At 36.1% G+C, this 20,497-nt stretch overlaps 1 protein-coding gene across 8 annotated transcripts in view; it reads left to right on the forward strand.

Moving 5' to 3' along the window:
• The window catches only part of LOC106095864 (liprin-alpha-1), a 37,426-nt gene extending 16,972 nt beyond the window's left edge, over positions 1–20,454 (forward strand). For 6 of the 8 annotated variants that reach the window (XM_059365368.1, XM_059365370.1, XM_059365369.1 and 3 more), the window contains one exon: positions 10,254–11,074. In XM_059365368.1, the coding sequence (XP_059221351.1) occupies positions 10,254–10,343 (90 nt within the window). In that variant the 3' untranslated portion in view covers positions 10,344–11,074. The other 2 variants (XR_009397730.1, XR_009397729.1) reach the window with 2 other exon arrangements.
• The last annotated feature ends 43 nt before the right edge of the window (positions 20,455–20,497 follow it).

The raw sequence follows: 20,497 nt of genomic DNA on the forward strand, positions 1-20,497 counted from the left end.
GGTCTTGGGTCTATAAAAGGCGCATTTATTATTCGATTTCGCCGAAATTTGGGACAATGAGTTGTGTTAGGCCAGTCGACATCCTTCTTCAATTTGGCCTAGATCGGCACAAATTTGGATATAGCTCCCATATAGATATCATGATATAATGTTTTGGGCCCATAAAATGCCGGATTCGCTGAAATTTGGGACGGGGAGTTGGGTTAAGCCCTTCGACAGCCCTTTTCAATTTGGCCCAATTCGGTTTAGATTTGGATATAGCTGCCATAAAGACCGATGTACAACTTTGGAGCAAGTGCTGTAAGTGGACTGTAAGTTTATTTAGGCGCTCCCAAAGTGTAAGGAAGAAAAAAAGGAATAAAAAAAAAACGCAACAGATCAGGTTTCAGGTGGTACAATTTATTGATACGCCGCAAGCCCTTACCGCTGTCTTCAATTGATGCTGGACAATTGACTGGCGGTTGGTAAAAAAGTATATAAAACCATCATAAATACATATATCAAGGCGAAATGGAATTCATGGTAATATGGCTGCCCTTTATCCATTGAGTGAAAGCTATCAGCCTTTTTATAGGCAATGGATAAAGGGTTGCCATATTCGATAAAATATTATAAGTTTCTGGGAAAAATGTCTGGACTTCATGTAATTCATAATTCAAATTGTAATGATAGTTGATTGTTGAACAGGCTTCAACATGCCGGGCCGCTTGCAGTGTTGCAACTTAAAATTGGCAGGCGCCTGAGATGGCCCATCCAAAAATAGTGCTTTGAGCAATTGGCATCCTTGAAGACGTTTGTATAAGGCCGGCTTTTAAAATTCGGGGTAATTGATCGTTGCCAATTATGATTTCAATATTCTTTGGGGAGCAAAAGTTTGGGTCTGCTAGGTCGCTCAAGTGGTCATATACCTTCTTAAATTTTTCATCCTTCACCTCCGTCGGAAGAGCTATATTAAACTGCCGTTTGACAACCCCGGATATTTGGATCTTCGCAGAGGGATCCTGGTAAGACTGAAGATTTACAATACAGTGTTCTTTGCCCTCCTTTATAGTAGAACGCAGGTTCAACCGGTCCACCAAGTCTTTTAGAATCACGGTTTGCGTACCACCAGAATTCAGAAGAACCCTAGTTTTTTCTGGGCCATTCTGAGCCAATATACGCGTGAGAGCAGTAGGTAAAAAAATGTGGGTTTTTGACCGTCGACTTAACCGATCCTCCATATTGGGCTTTCGACTATGGGACGGCGGTGATGAGCGTTTCGATGCCCTGTTGGACGACAAAGATCCCGGTGGTCTTCGCTGTTTTTTTTTGTCACCATCTCGGACAGGTTCTGATCCATGGACGCGGTGGACGTTCTTTAGAGTTGCGTCTGTATGTATTAGGGTATGGTGGTTCTTTTGGCAGACCATACAAGTCTTCCTTGAAGGACACCAATGTCGTGTATGTGATGTACAGAGGCAGTTAAAACAAAACCCCTTTTCCTTTACTACGTCCCTTCTCTTCATCACGGACATCCTGAGGAATCTTGGGCATGACTTCAAAAAGTGTCGGTCATTACAAATACGGCATTTGGGAACGCTAGATGAAGAACTAAAAAACGTAAGATTTGTTAAATATTATGAACGGAGATGGCAAAACAAATTAGGCGTTGGGTAAGATACAAAGCTTGACAACAGGACGAATAAGGGTCCCACTTTGGGTACGGATCTCAGCCACTCGGACATTCGAATCTTTGCCTTGGAAAACGTTGATGACCCTACCGAGACACCATTCAACAGGTGGAAGGTTGTCTTCTCTAACGACCACAAAATCATCTGCCTTCAGGTTCTGCTGAGCCGTTTTCCATTTATATCTGCGTTGTAATTCACAGATATACTCGTGTTTCCAACGCTTTGCAAAGTGAATTTGTATGGCCTTTAGCCGTTGCCAGCGATTTATGATCGATAAGTTGTCAGAATATTCCTCGGGGACAGAGATCAGTGCTGCTCCTCGTAACAGATGGCCAGGTGTCAGTGGTACAAGGTCGGAAGGGTTTTCACTCATAGGAGAGAGGGGTCTGGAGTTCAGTACGCTCTCTATTCTAACAAGAAGCGTTGAAAATTCCTCAAACGTAAATCTCGTATTGGAGGCAACTTTTCGTAAATGAGACTTCATGCTCTTTACAGCTGCCTCCCACAGACCGCCCATATGTGGAGCATGAGGAGGTATAAAGTGCCAGGAAAATCCGTGCAAGTTATACTTATCAGAAACAGACTTATGAGCAGTTTCAAGAAATCTCTTGAATTCCTTAGCCAGTGACCTACTGGCTCCGACAAAATTCGTGCCGTTGTCTGAAAACATTTTGTTGGGAAAACCTCTTCGTCCAACGAATCTATTGAACGTGGATAAAAAAGCCTCGGTTGTAAGTTCTGAGCAAGCTTCTAGATGTACGGCTCTTGTAGATAGACACACAAAAATTGCTGCATATCCCTTGTCTAATTTCGCATTACGCAGTCTAGATGTTTTCAGTTCAAAAGGCCCCGCAAAGTCAACTCCTGTGTTCGTGAATGGTAACGAAAAGGTGCATCTTTCCGCGGGAAGAGCGGCCATGAGTTGACTTCTAACACGGCTTTTGTAGATTGTACAGGCTTTACAGTTTCTTATGCAATGTTTGATAGAATTTTTGAGTCGTATGATATAAAACTCTTGACGGATTGCACGCAACATAATTTGGTGTTCCGAATGCAGCAGTATCTTGTGCGTGAATTCGATAAAGAGTTTACAGAATCGAGAATTGGTGGGCAGAATGATCGGATGCCTTTCATTATAGCTCAAATCAGAATTGGCTAGGCGTCCATTTACTCGGAGCAGTTTATTCCCATCAAGGAATGGGTTGAGAGGAAGTAGTTTACTCTTGGAATTTATCTGTTGTTGACTTTCGAGGGCCCGATACTCGCATGGATAATGGGCGACCTGAGCTGATCTAATTAAAATACATTTTACAGTTGTAATTTCTCGGGTACTTATGAAAGAATTTGCCATTTCCAGGCTTATTTGCCTCTGGCATTTTCTTATAAATCGGAACATATAGCAAATTACTCTCAGGGCACGGTCGAAAGAGGAAAAGCGATCCAGAATGTCCTCAGATTCCGTTTGAGATTGATAGGAGCTTATCTTTCTTTCTAATTCGGGTTCCGTGAGTGACATTTTCCGTGGCCAAAATTCTGGATTTTTTGTCAACCACTTTGGTCCATGCCACCATAGTGAATTTGCCTCCAATTCCGAAGGTGTAGTTCCCCTTGTCCCCAGATCGGCAGGGTTGTCGCTTGTAGGAACATGTCTCCAGGTAGCGTTACCTACGTTATCTAAAATCTCAGATATTTTATTAGCCACGAAAGTTTTCCAATGGTGCGGTGGTTTGTTAAGCCACGATAATGTTATCGTGGAATCGGACCACAGATAAATGTCTGTGACAGTAAAGTGCAGGTTCTGAAAAACGGACTTCAACAATTTTGTTAATAATGCTGCCCCGCATAGCTCCAACCTGGGTAGGCTAACTGTCTTTAATGGTGCAACCTTGCTTTTGGAAACCAGTAGTTGTGAAGAAATAACATTGTCAGTTGAAATTGAACGAATATATAAACAAGCGCAGTAGGCCTTTTCTGATGCGTCACAGAATCCATGTATTTGAACCTTATTGTCCGGGGTAAAGTTAACCCAACGGGATATTTTTATGTTTTCTATCGCACTAAAATCCGAAATGAACGAGTTCCATCTTTCAAGGGAGTGTGGTCTGACTTCTTCGTCCCAGTTGGTCCCGTCCATCCAAAGCTGTTGTAAAAGAACTTTTGCTACTATTATCACTGGTGCTAGCCAACCCGCAGGATCGAATAGTTTTGCAACAATTGATAGAATCTTCCGTTTTGTTATTGGAGCAGAAGGAGTAGTCAGATTTGACACTTTGTAAAAGAACGTATCCGTCATTGCATTCCATCGTATGCCTAACGTTTTTGTCTCACTCGCGTCTTCCAATTTCAAGAAATCTTCGAATAGAAGATCTTCCGGGGGCAAATTTTTCAAGATTTGTGGGTGGTTGGCAGTCATTTTCTTTAATGGGAACCCTGATGAGTTAAGCAGGTCTATCAGTTCCAGCAAATACGCCTTGGCTTCAGTTAATGAATGACCGCCAGAGAGTATGTCGTCCACATAAATTTGGTCCTTTAAAACCGACGACGCCATTGGATGGGTGGACTTTCCATCTTCACTAAGTTGCAACAGAGTGCGTATGGCTAAATATGGAGCACAATTTATTCCAAATGTAACAGTTTTCAAACGGTAGTCTTGAACAGCTTCGGTATGAGAATTTCGAAACAGTACTCTTTGAAATTCTCTATCATCTTTGTGGACATAAATTTGGCGATACATCTTTTGAATGTCACCATTGAAAACGTACTTGAAGAATCGCCATCTAAGAATAACGTTCATCAGATCGTTTTGAAGAATTGGTCCAGTATGTAAAATATCATTTAGTGAGACTCCTGTGGATGTCTTTTTTGACGCATTGAATACTACGCGAACTTTGGTGGATGTTCTTTCAGGTTTAACTACCGCATGGTGGGGCAAGTAAAAGGAGCAGTAACCTGATTCATTACAAAGTTCAGACGATGAGGTTGGTTCCATATGACCAAGACTCCGATATTCATAGAGTACATTACAATACTCGTTGGCCAGTTCAGAAGATTTTTCCAAAGATTTCTCCATTCTTAGAAACTGTCCCATGGCAGTTCTTCTGGAAGACCCCAGAGTCATTCCAGGGGGTAAATCATGCCGAAATGGCAATCGGACAACGTATTTACCGTCAGGTTGGCGATATGTAGTTTCCTTGTACCAGTTTTCGCACCACAAATCGTCCTCAGAAAGACGTTTTGGAGTTGGAACTTCCTCTAGTTCCCAAAATCTCCTAACTTCATCGTTGAGTGTGTCAGAACAAGTCACCCAAGAAGCAAATGAATTAACGGATCGTCCCCTTGGGGGTCCACTTAAAATCCATCCGAATTCAGTCTCTTGTGCCAAAAGGTTACCAGATACATTCTTTTGGACACCAGATCTCAAAATAAAAGGCAAAATGTCGCTTCCTAGCAACATATCAATTTGAGCTGGCTTGGAAAAATTTGGATCAGCTAAGTCCATTTGTGTTAGATGTGACCAATCAGAAATCTGTGTTGGACGAGTTGGCATCAGATGGTTCATACTCGAAATAACAATGGCCGTTGTGTTCACTTTAAAATCAGACTTTCTAGACTTCAAAGTCACGCAACACAGTCTTGACGAATTCTCCAGCACAGTGCCACCAAGTCCGGAAACCGTCGTGAACGCTTTCCTTGTCGGAATCCCGAATCGATTTACTATTCGACTTGATATGAATGATTCCTGGGACCCTTGGTCGATGAAAACTCTTATCGTGAAATTTGTTCCTAAATGCTGCAGGTCAACCAGAGCTGTAGGTAGAACAGTTCCCTCACCAGAATTAGCAAAATGTGACTGTACAAACGAAGTGGGATCAAGGTAAGCTGTACCCGACGTGGTCGGTTGTTCTTCATCCTGTGCATCCAAATGAAAAGCCGCAACTTCGGATTGCATCCGGTGTTGGGTTCCTTCCTGACTTCCAGAGTGACCAGTATCAGGATGTAATAGTGTGTGATGCTGCTGTTGGCATCTCTGGCACAGTCTATCACTTCTACAGTTCTGAGAAACATGCCCGTATGACAAACAATTCTCACAGATCTTACTATCAGATATGAATTTCCGCTTCTGTGAAAGCGGCCAAGACTTAAATTTTGTACAGGCACGCAATGCATGGTTCTGTTTACAGACTTTACAAGGACGGTAATTGTGTTCAGACCTCGTATGAAAGTTTTGAGACTTATTGGAAAGGGGAGAATGATTCACAGGTTTCCTCATATCAGATATAGACTCAAGCATATTCAATCTCCTTGAAATAAACTCGTCGAGTTGGTCCCATGACGGCATTTGCTTGTGGTCATTAAGTGTATTCTCCCAAGCAGTCAAAGTCTCCTCAGGTAATTTTGACGATACCCAATAAACAAGAATCGGGTCCCATGAAAGAACAGAAATATTGTAAGTTCTCAAAACCGAAAGAGAATTATTGACGGTATATTGCAGGTTTCGCAAACCTTTCCCTTTCTCCGAGCCAACATGTTCAATCTCGAATATCTTCCGCAGTTGATGGTTTATGAGAATACGTTTATTCTCATAACGCTGTCGTAACGCCTCCCACGCCAGACTAAAATTGTCGTCAGTCAGAGCAAATATCTTAACAATCTGGTTTGGCTCACCACGGGTCTTTGACCGAAGGTGAAATAACTTCTGTGCAGGAGAAAGTTTGGGATGTTTCGCATAAATAGCAGAAAACATATCCCTAAAGCTCGGCCACTTATCATATCCCCCGCTGAAAAGCTCAGTGTCGCATGGGGGAACTTTGATGGAAAATCCACCTACGTCCGGATCGTTCGAGACAACTTTGTCCTTAACATCGAACTTTTCAGTCTTCTCCCTCGCAATCTGAATTAGATCCAGAATCGAGGCCTTACAATTCTTGTAAGACCTGCAGGACTCGGTGAACTTGGCATGAACTGATTCCCGAACCTCCTTCGTGTACTTCGGATCTTCAGAAATCATCTCAGCCTCATACACCTGAACCAGTTGGCGCCATCGGCGCTCCAAATCGTCCAATTCGACCTGTAAACTAGATGCTGTATGGTCCTCGATTGGGATAGTGGCGAAGTTCGCGCAAAATGTGACCACCTGGTCCGAAAAGAATATGAATTTCTGAGAACTCATATTGTCGTCAAAAATCCTCGTGCAGGTGACAGAGACTCCTTAATACAAAATATCCAGAAAATACCCAAATGTCTATCTGCTGGTCAGTTGTCGAAAGAAAAAAGAAATAGTCGTAAATGGTAAGGACGAACAACCCGTATTCGGCAGTCCTCCGCAGTAGACCCGCACCAGTGTTTGGCAAATTATGCCGAGTACTTTCCAGCGTCTGCAAATTGTAAATACAAGTCTACTCCAGACACCGTATCAAAGACTGCAAAATCACAAACACGCAATTTCGAAATGCCCTCTATATCGACCTCGCAACACTACTGTAGTGGTGGATTGCTTTAACACAAATTAATAAAACTCGGGCTAAACTACGGCTCTGTAAAACCGCAGCAATTCGGTACAGATCTTTAATAAATGAAAAATTCTACGCAATATCCTCTTCCAAATGCTCCATTATTTGCATAGCAAACTTAAGACAAAATTGTACGGTAACAAGATAGAATATCAAGTTTGCCCCATGCAAATTACTATAATTTATTTTCAACGAATACAGTTAAATAGATATAGTGATTAAAACAGATCAATACTCATGCAAATATATACGTCTCTCACTTACGCTTTTTACTTCGTACGTAACCCTCGTAATTATCTGTATGTACATTCACTACTATAAGCATCCACACGCCTCTTAACACACCGACTGTTCCCTTTGTTTCCCTTGCAGTCAGCCAAATGAATGCGTATGACCGTTTGTCCAAGACGTTGTTGTTGCTTGGGCAAATTACAATTCTGTACCCCTTTTTATTTCCATATGCTTGGGTACATCTTATTCACGGCACTGGGAATGTCTCACCGTTACCGTTTGGTGGTAAAAACCAAAAATTTCAATTGAAATTCGGTGACCAAACTGCCAATAAGAAATATGTGTGGTTTATTTTCAATGATTATGTTCTGATCGTATTTGTTTTCTTCTTCTACCGCACTCACCCTCTTCTTTCTTTTTTACAATCTTGCTATTTTCCTCATTAAACTGTAAATTCGTTACTTAATAATATTATAAATCTTTTGATTCTCCAAGACGTTTGTCTTTTTTAGCATTCCATATTAATGTTGTCATACATATTCTTCCTTCTATTCTTGTATGATTAATTTTGTCTTTACTGCTTCACTTCTCAATCAAAATGACGAGCTGTTGGTTATGTTGTGTTTTGCAAACCTGTTTCCTCCCAAATACAAAATGAATCTGCGTTTATGAAAGCAGCGCTAATAGCAGCACATGCATGTGCATTGGTTAGCTTCGTTGCAGAAAAAAGAGATTAAAGATGTTGCTGAGTCAGAAGTCGTTGCGTTATTAGTGAGGAGAGTGTGTTCAATTCGTTGTAGGCATGTTTCGAGAGCTGGCGCAGACCATTTGCCATTCTATTACTGCGCTGCCAACGAAACTTGATCTGTATATGCCAATAAATAACAAATGTCAAGAGGGTTACGGCTGAGCGTTTGTAAAAGCGTAAGTGCGTAAGTAAATTCTCTGTTGCTCTTTCCGTTAATTACATAGGCGTCAATATTTTAAAAGAAGTTATTTATGATTATATCGAAAGAGTTCGAGGGATGTTGAGCAAATGAAGAGACCAGGTGTCTCAATTTACTCTTGAAAGGGCTTTGTTCTTCGCTATATGTGTAAGATGGTACTCGTGAAGTACCAATCTGGTTATAGAAATTAAGAGAGTGTTGTTGCTTTCGTGAAAAGCATTACAACAGCAACGACTATGTGCAGGCAGAATGATAACCTTTATCAATAATTAAGATAAACACTTTCCTTAATTTCTTTGTCAGAGCTTTGTATCTTTTATAAGGTCGGAGTTGCCATCACTTTGAATCTAGTTATTATATCCGTTCACAAATTTAAACAAATCAAACGTACCTTTTTTCCATTTTATGTTATGCCAAATAGCTACTCAATGCTGTGGACGTGATCCCAAATTTCCTTTAAAATGATTTCTTCTGATTCCTTTGACGGTTCGAAGGACCATGTACAACTTTGGAGCAAGTGCTGTAAGTGGACTGTAAGTTTATTTAGGCGCTCCCAAAGTGTAAGGAAGAAAAAAAGGAATAAAAAAAAAACGCAACAGATCAGGTTTCAGGTGGTACAATTTATTGATACGCCGCAAGCCCTTACCGCTGTCTTCAATTGATGCTGGACAATTGACTGGCGGTTGGTAAAAAAGTATATAAAACCATCATAAATACATATATCAAGGCGAAATGGAATTCATGGTAATATGGCTGCCCTTTATCCATTGAGTGAAAGCTATCAGCCTTTTTATAGGCAATGGATAAAGGGTTGCCATATTCGATAAAATATTATAAGTTTCTGGGAAAAATGTCTGGACTTCATGTAATTCATAATTCAAATTGTAATGATAGTTGATTGTTGAACAGGCTTCAACAACCGATCTCTCGATTTAAAGTATTGGCCCAATAAAAAGCTCTTTTATAATCCAATTTCCCTGAAATTTGAAACAGTGACTTATGTTAGACTTTTCGACATCCGTGTCGTTTACGATTCAGATCGGTCTATATTTGGATATGGCTACCAAAAAGACCAATATTTTGTTCTACAAAATTGAACAATGACTTGTACTCGTTAGACCTCTCAATATCCGTGTCGAATTTGGTCCAAATCGGACCATAATTCGATGAAGCTGCTATGGGGGCATAAATTATGCATATTTCACCGGATTATGACGAAAGGTGGTTTACATATATACCCGCGGTGGTGGGTATCCAAAGTTCGGCCCGGCCTAACTTAATGCCTTTTTACTTGTTCTTGATGGTCTCGTCGTCTAACCTCTGCGCTACGGTAGCCTCCAATCAGTAGTCATCTTATTAACATACATGCAGCCTGCCCCATCTGATGGGTACTTTTTGAACTACATATTATTTAGACTTTTAAACATTTAATAACAACCCAATGTTATTGAGAGGTTTTGGCCAGGTTGGCCCTAAAAAGTCTGGGACTAGTAACCCGCAGTGGATTGGGTTAGTAAGAATCATGTCAACATTATCATAGTGTGGGCCATTTAGTGGCTGCTTGTTTTTACTACGTCTTATCTGACTTTAATATCTTAAGTAATATTTGCAATGAGTTAAACACATTGGTGATTTTGTATAAATTGCATCTCAAATAATGCAATACTCTGTATTCTTCTGTAGTTCTGTAGAAATCTTGTCAACCTACATTGGGATGTGCCCTCTATTATTTGCTTTTTGAACTACGTTTTATTTGAGCTTTAACACACACACTTTTAATGGTATACCAAGCTGGGTGGTTTACAAAAATCTTAATCTTTTTTTGGGTCACCTTACCTCTTTAAATTGATATCTTCATCCAATATTACCTCTATTTTTATCTTCTACTTTTACAGGCTCGCCAAATTTTAGATACAGAATTTAATAATCTTCTACAAATCGCTACCGATCGCAGGCCAGAGAATGAACATCTCAATAAGTCCTGATCTTGTTCTCCTCCTCAAAACCAAATAAATACAACAACAACACACATGCAGCTATTTAATACTAGTGAGTCTTAGGTTTTCTACGGCAATATTATCATTATCACCCGTCGTCATCCAGCGCCGCGAGTATACACAATATATACATATATATATATATATATACATTATGTGAATGATTGGCTCTATGTGCGCTCTTCTAAGAAGTGAAAATGATCGGTTGTAGAATGGAAACACACACACACCCGCTCCCGCTCCCACTCCAAAAAGAAAAGATCACATACCCACACATGACGCACTGTTTGATAATTGCGCCATCTGCTGTGGTGTTTCCGAAACCTCAAAGCCTTGAAGAGACAAGACAAGAAATAAAGGAAGAATGAGAAATAGAAGAAGGAAGTGGTCGTCGTCAACGTGTTCATGTTTAAACCAAATTTTTAATGTAAACGCAAAAGTGAAAATTATTAACAAACTACGGATACTACTGTTGTTATACATACACAAACATACTTAATTTTTTAAGTATGACGTTAAATGAAAAAAACCAAGAAATAATTTACACACAATACCTAAGAGAATTAACAAAAAACAAAACAAACTCATCCTCGAATTGCTTACAAAAAACCAATACAAATCTAAAACAAAGAACACATACACTCATACACACACACACATACAATACACTGTGGCTAAAACTGTGGCTACAATGCAACAGTTTTACCAACAAAAACAAAGACAGTATTTTTTCCTATTATCCTCCAATAATTTTTTTTATTTATTTGTAACTAGTAACATAAAGCTTTCAATTCGTTTACATACATACATACATATACTATACTGCATACGATAAAAACTTCATACCTTAAATTTGCAATTGTCTCTGCCTTGCCAGTTCTTAGTTTAATTACCTTCATCTCTGCTCTGTGAAGCCTTTTTTTCCAAGTCACTCTGATCCTTATTCTCATTTTCTTCTGTCAAACGACTTTAAGTAGAAATCTGCATATCTGAACAACAGCTGGTTTTTTTTTTGCAACATGTTGTTAGCTTATTAAAACATTTACTTTTTATGTGGCAAAAGGGAAATAATTCCTGATGTTAGGCGCTTTTTATTTATCGAAATTTTAATTTTGTTTTCTCTCTCTCTCCCTCTTCTGCTTGCATACAAAAAAAAAATTGCAGGAGAGTAAGCTCAACCTTTACTCTTTTTACTGTTTATTTAAATTAAACACAAGTTTCCAAAAAACAGCTGTTCGAGGCTGCAAATTTCTGTCGGGAAAAAGCATCCAGTAGAGATTTCCAAGCTCAATTACTAAACTCTCAAAATGTTGCTTGCTCTCATACACTCTCTCGCTCTCTTGTACTGGCAAATAAAGTACGCGAACAACTTCCACAAACAATTTTTGGGAACACACCCACATATTGTTTTGAATGCATGTAAAAGCTCCAGAGTTAGATAATAAATATGAATATAGGATTTATATAAAAATCTTTTACAAAATAATTTTTTATATGTTGAACACAAAAACATTGCGAAATTATTTGATTCAATTATTTTTTTTATTAAACCTGCCACAATCATGATAAAAAGGCCATAAAATGAAACAAGTCATAAAATAAATCAGTCCCCATTGCAAGAAGATATGAGTGAGAATTCCCCACGATCAGCAATTTCATGCCCCGACCGTGGTGAGAGGACTAGTCTTTCCCCCTATCCATAATATTGTCTATATCATGGAGTGATGTGCACACTACCACTATTGAAAGACCAAACTGTGTTTGTATGAAACAACAACTAAATGAAATAGCTTTGAAATAGAGTCAGCCGAACGAAGCAACGCAAAGTGGTTTACACTATACGTGTGCGTATGTTTTTTCCTAGGCACGCGGGCAGATGTGAACACTCATGCGCTTTATTGGAGTTTTGTAAGATAGGATCAATTTTGAGACTTTAAGAAATGTATTTTTGGAATATTCAGGTTATTTTACGTATCCCATTAAAATTTCAATATGATGATGTTTAGATATATCGAATATGCCTTATATCAATGCGTTTCGAAAACTTTAATACATTTATCTCAGAATCAATAAAGTGGCATATGAAACTAAATGCCATTACACTGACGATATGACATAAGAGAGGCAAGGGGAGTAGTTTCTCTTAGCAATTGGTAACATGATGGGATTATTAAGAGGAGGTTGTGGGTTCAATTCCCTTGAGAGGCTTTAATATTTTGCTACTGTGGTATCAAAACGGTCTAGAAATTGTCCAAGTTAATCTGTAAAAGACTACCACTGTTACCTAAGTTGTAGATTTTGTTAAGAATTTTTTTTCTAATTCTTTTTTATCGACTCATTAAATACTTTTCTAGATGAAAATGTTGTTTAAAGTATGGAATACATATATATTTAATTAGTTTTGAATTTGAATTATTTTTAATTTTTTTTTTTCTGTGCACCATGAATTTCATTCAATTTTACTTTTTACATTTTTCCATATTTTCCACACAATGTCAATGCCAAAGCCAATTTGACCAATCTTATGCCCCTGTTCTCTGAATATGTATTCCGTGCAATAATTCTGGGTTTAAGATTCTTTAGCTTATCAAAATCCAATTAATGAAATCTTTACAACTTTCCCAAGCACGTTAAAAATTATTATGTTTTATATAGATAAGACTGTTAATTAGTGCAACGATTGATACACACAAGTATTTTACAACATTAGGAATTCTTCATTTAAATTGTAATTTAAAACATTTGATAGATAATTTGGCAAGAAAGGTAGAGAGAGAAAGCTGTGGACTAAGAGTAAAATTGCATTGTTTCTGATTCGGACTGCGGGCATACCCACACACATGCAGTAAAAACTGCACAAGGTAAAATGTACAAGTCATTTAAGTCAACTATTTTAACATGTGTGGGATTTTGTGATTGCAAGCCATTCTTTTATAGAGAGGGGAAAACATTTTAAAGAAAATTCACAAAACGCGCAAGCAGCCTGCAAATATTTTAAATCGCCAAACAATCTTTCGCGAATCTTCTAGATGAAGGTTACGATCGCGAATTAGCTCGCCTAAGAGTTATAGACCATTCCCCCGTTGTGAGGAGTTGTGTCCTCAAAACGACTCTTCTGGAAGAGTGTTTCGCGAATCTTTCATATGAATTGCTAAAGAGTAACTCAGAAGATTCTTGGAAGATCTTAGAATCGCGCCAGAATCGTGTGGACGAGTATTAAATTAGTGTTTTGGAATTTATAAAACACTCTTCCGTTTGGTCTTGTCCAAATGTTTGTAGGGCAAGAATGCATAGCTTTCAATGTACGTGTGTGAGTGTCCTAATACTCTTCCAATATGTAAGTTTGCAAGTCTTTTAGATAAATCCGCACAGTTTTTTTGCGCCTTTTGCCAAATTTATATACGCTCTTTTACACACTTGAAAACTAATTTCTCAGTTTCCTGTGTTCGAGTGTGTGAGTGAATTTGAAAATTTTAAAAATTCATAAAAATTTTATTTAATTATTTCAATTATCTATTTTTGGATTTCCGCTATTTATGGATTATGTAACATATTCTTGGCATGTGGTTTGTAAAGTTGGTTGCAACAAATTTATTGAAATGTCATAATATTTTTTTGTTCAAACTGCATGGCACCAAAGCTAGTTTAAATAATTTGTAAAATCTTCTTGTAAATATTATTTTTAGGTGGTGTGCGTGGGTGTTCCACGGGATAATTATAAAAGTTCCATAAATATGTTTATTTATGAGAGGTTATTCGTTATTATTATTTTATTTTTTTAGGGTTGATTTATTTTGAACCAGTGTACCCAATAAATTAGGTTAACCACCATAGTCTCTACACTGAGAAACTATAAGTTTTCCTTTCGTATTAATACATGCATGCCAACAGCTTTGACATTTACTCCTTTACTTTGAGAGACTTAGTAGTTCTCTTTGCCTTAATGCTCTTTGTTTTGCTGATAATAGAACAAATTAGATCATATTGTTTATTTAATTTAGCCGCCTTTAACAGTTCGTATTTTTTCTTTGACAAAGAAATAAACCCCAAATAGTGAGTAATAGGTAGGCTATTGATAGACAAACACGTTAGAAAATTATAGTTTTGTTTTAAAGAGCTTTTTCTAACAGTAAATGCGTAATGTGCTGTCATAATATTTTTTTAATCGTACACTTTAGAGAACTGATGTTTGTAAGGCAAGTATGCATAGCCTTCAATGCAAAACTAATACTCTTCCAAATTTTTGAAAAATGTTTGTAGGGCAAGTATGCATAGCCTTCAATGCACGTGTATGAGTGCCCTAAAGCGGTTCAAGCACACGCAGTCTCACTGCGCACAATATGTAAGTTTACAAGTCTTTTAGGTAAATCCGCACAGTTTGTTTGTGCCTTTTGCCAAATTTATATACGCTCTCTCACACACACACTTGAAAACTAATTTCTCAGTTTCCTGTGTGCGTGAGTGAATTTGAAAATTTTAAAAATTCATTAAATTTTTATTTAATTATTTACTTTTTGCTTTCCGCTATTTATGGATTATGTTACATATTCTTGACATATGATTTGTAAAGTTGGTTGCAATACATTTATTGAAATGTCATAATATGTTTTTGTTCAAAATGCATGGCTCCAACGCTTATTTAAATAATGTATAACATTTTCCTGTACAGCTTATTTTTTAGGTGGTGTGCGTGAATGTTCCAGGCTTCCATAAATATCTTTATTTATGTGCGGATATTCATTCTTATTATTATTTTTTAGAACCGATTTACTTTGAACCACCATACCCAAAAAATTACATTAACCACTATTGTCTCTACTCTGAGAGACTACAAATTTTCCTTTCGTATTAATACATGCAAGTCAACAGCTTTTTGACATTAGCTCCTTAGCCTTCAAAGAATATGTACTTCTCTTTGTCTTAATGCTCTTTGTTTTGCTGATAACAGAACAAATTAGATCATATTGTTTATTTAATTTAGCCGCCTTTAACAGTTCAACTTTTTTCTTTGACAGAAATAAACCCCAAATAGTGAGTAATAGGTAGGCTATTGATAGGCAAACACGTTAGAAAATTATAGTTTTGTTTTAAAGAGCTTTTTCTAACAGTAAATGCGTAATGTGCTGTCATAATATTTTTTCAATGGTACACTTAAGAGAACTTTACATAAATATGAATATCTTCATGGTGTTGGATATCCCAGATTTGAACGTCATGTTTTTGGTACACCTGCAAGTACGAATATATTTAAGAGCAGTGATGCCAACTTGAAACTTGAAATAGAGTGAAAAATAGTAAAATGTTGACTAATGATTTTAACGGAAAATATTTTTAATCGTGGATTAGCATTTGGTTTTTTTATTTTTTTCTTTTTTCATTTCATTTATTAGCAAATTTTGCAATCTAAAGCTAAGTAAGCCTATACAATAAAAAGTCAAAAAAAGCAGTGATGCCTACAAAACGTGTAACAAAACTTGAAATAGAGTGAAAAATAGTCACATTTTGATAATGATTTTAACGGAAAATATTTGTAATCGTGGATTAGCATTTGGTTTTCAACTCTTTTAATTTTTCATTTATTAACAAATTTTGCAATCTTAAGCTAGGTAAGCCTATACAATAATAAGTCAAAACAATCTTCAGGCTACGAATTGACGCAATAGTGGGGCATAATTTCGAATAATTTCGCTTTGATCTTCCAGCTGCCGATTTGGTTGACCCATCAAACCTCCTGGAGAGAAATTCTGACTAGAACATTAGAAACAATTGTCGGCAGTGTTTATCCTCTCACAAATGCTGGCGACATTTGTGAGGAAATGAGTTGCTATCACACTATATGTATTTTCAAAGTTGGCAACTCTGAAAGTTGTCCACATTGTGTGATACATACGCAAAAGGTATTATGAAAAATGGATTTTCGAATAAATATACAAATCTTTCGATTAAAGCGAGCTCTTATTTCATCGAACATGCATGTTTAGGAGAATACATGCCTATTAAGGCTCTATTACACGGCACGTAGTTGTCTTATGACATGTCAAATTTAGCACATGTTGAGTTGTACATGGCTTGTGATACAAACGAAACTAACATATGAAAATCACGTTTCAAACTAGCACATGTATTTTTTTCGAATAGAGCGTGCTCTATTCCCTCTGATAAAAACATAAAGAAATCAGCTGTTTTTGTTGTCAGTCGAATGAAAGCAACCTCAAATTATATTGTTTTCAGAAATTTATGATTTAACCAGCTTTCTCACAACTTTAACAATTATTACGAATAAAAAAAACAGATTATGCTCAAATTTTAAGGTGATGTCATACGAAAATAACATACAATCGTATGTAAATCGACAATTTTGACAAACATTTTCAATAACTCAATGTGAATACAAAAAGTGACATGTCATAAGACATCTACATGGCGTGTAATAGCGCTTTTAGAGCACGCTTTGACGTACATAGGGAAAGTCTTATGAATATGGAAAGGGACAGCACAAAGTAACGCACATATCGTGTGATAGCAGCTTAAAGTAGCAAGCCGTTCGGAATCATCATGAACAAGGAGATCATTACATGAGAGGAATATATTCTGTTCCTTAATGAAAAGTTTATGGGAAATTTTCTGTTAAATGGAAGACCTAGCATTATGCTACCCCTTGCTAAAAAGGCTAAAAGCAAAAAGAGTTCACTTTTTTCGTTTGACATCAGTTGGTTTTTTGGGAGTTTTCGTAACCAAATCTAATGCGAAAATCACTTATTTGGCATTTCTACTTTTAGACAGTTTTTTTCCAATAATGTACTATACTTGTTGCAATTCTATAAAACTGAATAGCATTTATAATGAATTTATTTATTTTCTTATTTTTTTTTTAATACAATTCAATATTTTGCTTTATTTCCTTAACCTTAGGGCAGAGGCATACAATACAATGCAAGAACCAATCAATCAAGAACCAACATTTACCAAACATACTATACACATACAAACATATATACATTGCTACATAACAATTTAATAGCTAAACTCATCTAAAGAGAAATCCTTTATCAAAACCCCACTCTCACTTGCATATTGTATTGAGAAACATATGTATGCTGCATTTCCTTTCTCTTCATCAGAAAATCATGCTATATATACTATATACTGATGTTGAAGAAACAACAAGTATTAGACACGACACGAAAAGAAGGATTATAACTATTATAAAGAGAAAATAAAACAGCTTTAAAGGCGTATTTTTACTACAAAAAAGCAAAGAAAAAAAACTAAATCGAAAGGCAAAAACAGAAACAATAATTACGAGAAGAAACATTTATATTAACAACTACATACCTTGAATTTCTAAAAACAAAAATCATCCCCTCCCTCTCTCTCTCCCCCCTCTCCAGTGGATAGGAAAAAAGCTAATGAGAACAACAACAACAACAACCACAAAAAAATTGTTGATAATTTAAATTAAAAAGCGTATAATACTTGTAGTTTCGTATATAACAAACACATACATATAAACAAACAAAAAATCACTAAATTAATTAAGCTTAAGTTTAAAACTCTATGCAACATAAATCAATTTTTGGCAGACACACAAAAAAGTGAAAACTTTTAATATGCATATATTTAAATGATTCTATAACTCCCTGCCCCACCTTTCTCTCTCTTTATAAAGCTCGCTCCCTCTTGTTTATATATTATATTAATTAAACGAAAACGGCTTTATTATTTTGTTCATAGTTTTTTATTATCAAAACTTTGTTAAAATGTAACATAACTAAATTTAGTATGTAACCCGCTAGACTAAAGTGAACGAACAAAAAAGAAAACCCAAAAATGTAATCCTAAATCCTGACATGTCCCCCAAAAGCCATAAAAGATGAAGACGCAGATAAAGAAGAGAGTTTTAAGGATGTAATTGTGTAAAAAGGCAAACTAGCCTTCAGGACCCACCTTTTTATTATTAAATATTTTTTTTTTTTAACCTAAACGCTCTGGAACAAAATTTGAGTTTTTCGCAAAATAACGTGGAAAATTAGAATACATGCGAAAAGTTTATATTGTCTGGTAATCTTAAAAAGTATGAGGGAATTTCGAACTTTTGTGAGCAATTATCAAAATATTTTATTTAAGATTGTTTGTGATCCTTGCACTATAGTGTTTGGCAATATTAATGACACTACTATTGGAGGCCACCGAGCATGTCCGCCTCTGACACTGATCGCCTGGGTTCGAATTCTGGCGAGAACATCATGAAAATTTTCAGCGGTGGTTATCCCCTCCTAATGCTGGCGACATTTGGAAGGTACTGTACCTTTTGGTTTAGCAGCCATGTAAAAACTTCTCCACAAAGAGGTGTAGCACTGTGGCACGCCGTTCGGACTCGGCTATAAAATGGAGGTCCCTTATCATTGAGCTTAAAACATGAAACGGGCTGCAATCATTGATATAAAAGAAGTTTGCCCCTGTTCCTTAATGACGAGTATGAAACGAGTATTATTTTACAAAACGTTTTTCTTCAAGCAACTCACTGAAGGTGTCCTATTTGGTCACTGTTCTCAAAAAAGCCAAAGACCTTTTTTTTAACGACAATTCAAAAACGTTCGCCCTACAAATTTACTATAGGGTTCTGAATACACAAAAACCCAGAACTTAACTAAATTGAGTAATTTGCAATAATGTTATCATTTGTCAACCTTAGTTATTACAGTTTGAACATATTTGCTCGCCGAGGTCCATCAAAATTGGTCCAGAATTGGATATAGCTCCCACATTGTACTTATAGGGCAGGTGTAGGGTATTACACAGTCGGCACCGCCCGACTTTTGCCTTTCCTTATTGGTTTTTTATGAAAAAAAGGAACAAAATTTTTCTGCTATGAGTCGCAAGATGTTTAAAATACTCCTCATGGTGTTGCCAGTTATATTGCCAAAGACACTTCATATTTTAAATGTCAGGATTACAATGAACTTAAGATAAATATCTACAAAAATGCCCAAAAATTGTTTCTTCTTTTTAAGTTACCCCACTATGTACAAACGGTATATTATGCCCAAAGTTTCCTTATGATGTAAAATTTTTTACATTTCGATATAAAAGTCTTGTATGTTTTTTATTTATTTTTTACAAACTACTTAAATTTCCTTAAAAGTTATTTTTTTAGTTTCACAGTGCTTTTTAACATTGAAATATATCTTCCACTTATTTTCTTGCTTTGCCCTACGCTATTAAAACCCCACTTTGCCTTATATAAAAGTTTATTATTTTTTCATTTACCTTGTAATATTTTGTAATATAGTTTCTTTTAACTTTTTTTGATAAGTGTTATAATGAAAATAATTTTGTTAATAGTTTTTGTTAATTTTTTTTGTAGAAAACATCTAACAGATAATTCAAATGTAGCAACAACATCCTATTAGCTCCCTATTATTATACAAAAACAACTACTCTAATACTGAAAAGCTAAATGCACACCCCTTCTACCCCCTCCCCTCAAATTAGCCTTTAAATTCTTCATAACGAAAAGATAAACAAAAAACACAACAAAAAAATGGAAAATAGTAAACCTACTAAAAAAACAAAATTAACTCATATTAAATAATAACTATTATAATTATTACATAAATATATATACATACTATATATATATATATATATATATATATATATAAATATACAAAACAAACAAACCAACCAACCAACATTATAGTGAAGACATTCGTATGTACATAACATTATAAAATATTTATAGTGTGAATTAAACAAAACAAAAACCTTTTTAGGTTTATTTATGTAAAAAACAAAAAAAAAAATAATACAAAACAAATATATAAGCAGATTAATACAAACAAAAAAATTAATCATAATAATTTAAATAAAAAAAGATCGGTTAAAACTGAATAAAAAAAAGAAATAAAACAAAACAAAATTAATAACACAAACAATCCCGGTGTACTTAAGAAATATTTGGATTTTTTCTTAAGTAGCAAATAGCCGCTCTAAAAATATTTAATACAACAACAAAAAATGAACAAATATATGAATATTAATACAAAAAAAAAACATTAAAGCAAGCAATAATTTCTTGGGAAAACAGAAAGGACTTAACTCAAAAAAAAAAAAAAAATAATTATCAGCCCATGTGGCCG

The sequence above is a fragment of the Stomoxys calcitrans genome, chromosome 3, assembly GCF_963082655.1.
Source record: "Stomoxys calcitrans chromosome 3, idStoCalc2.1, whole genome shotgun sequence".
NCBI classification, from domain to species: domain Eukaryota; kingdom Metazoa; phylum Arthropoda; class Insecta; order Diptera; family Muscidae; genus Stomoxys; species Stomoxys calcitrans.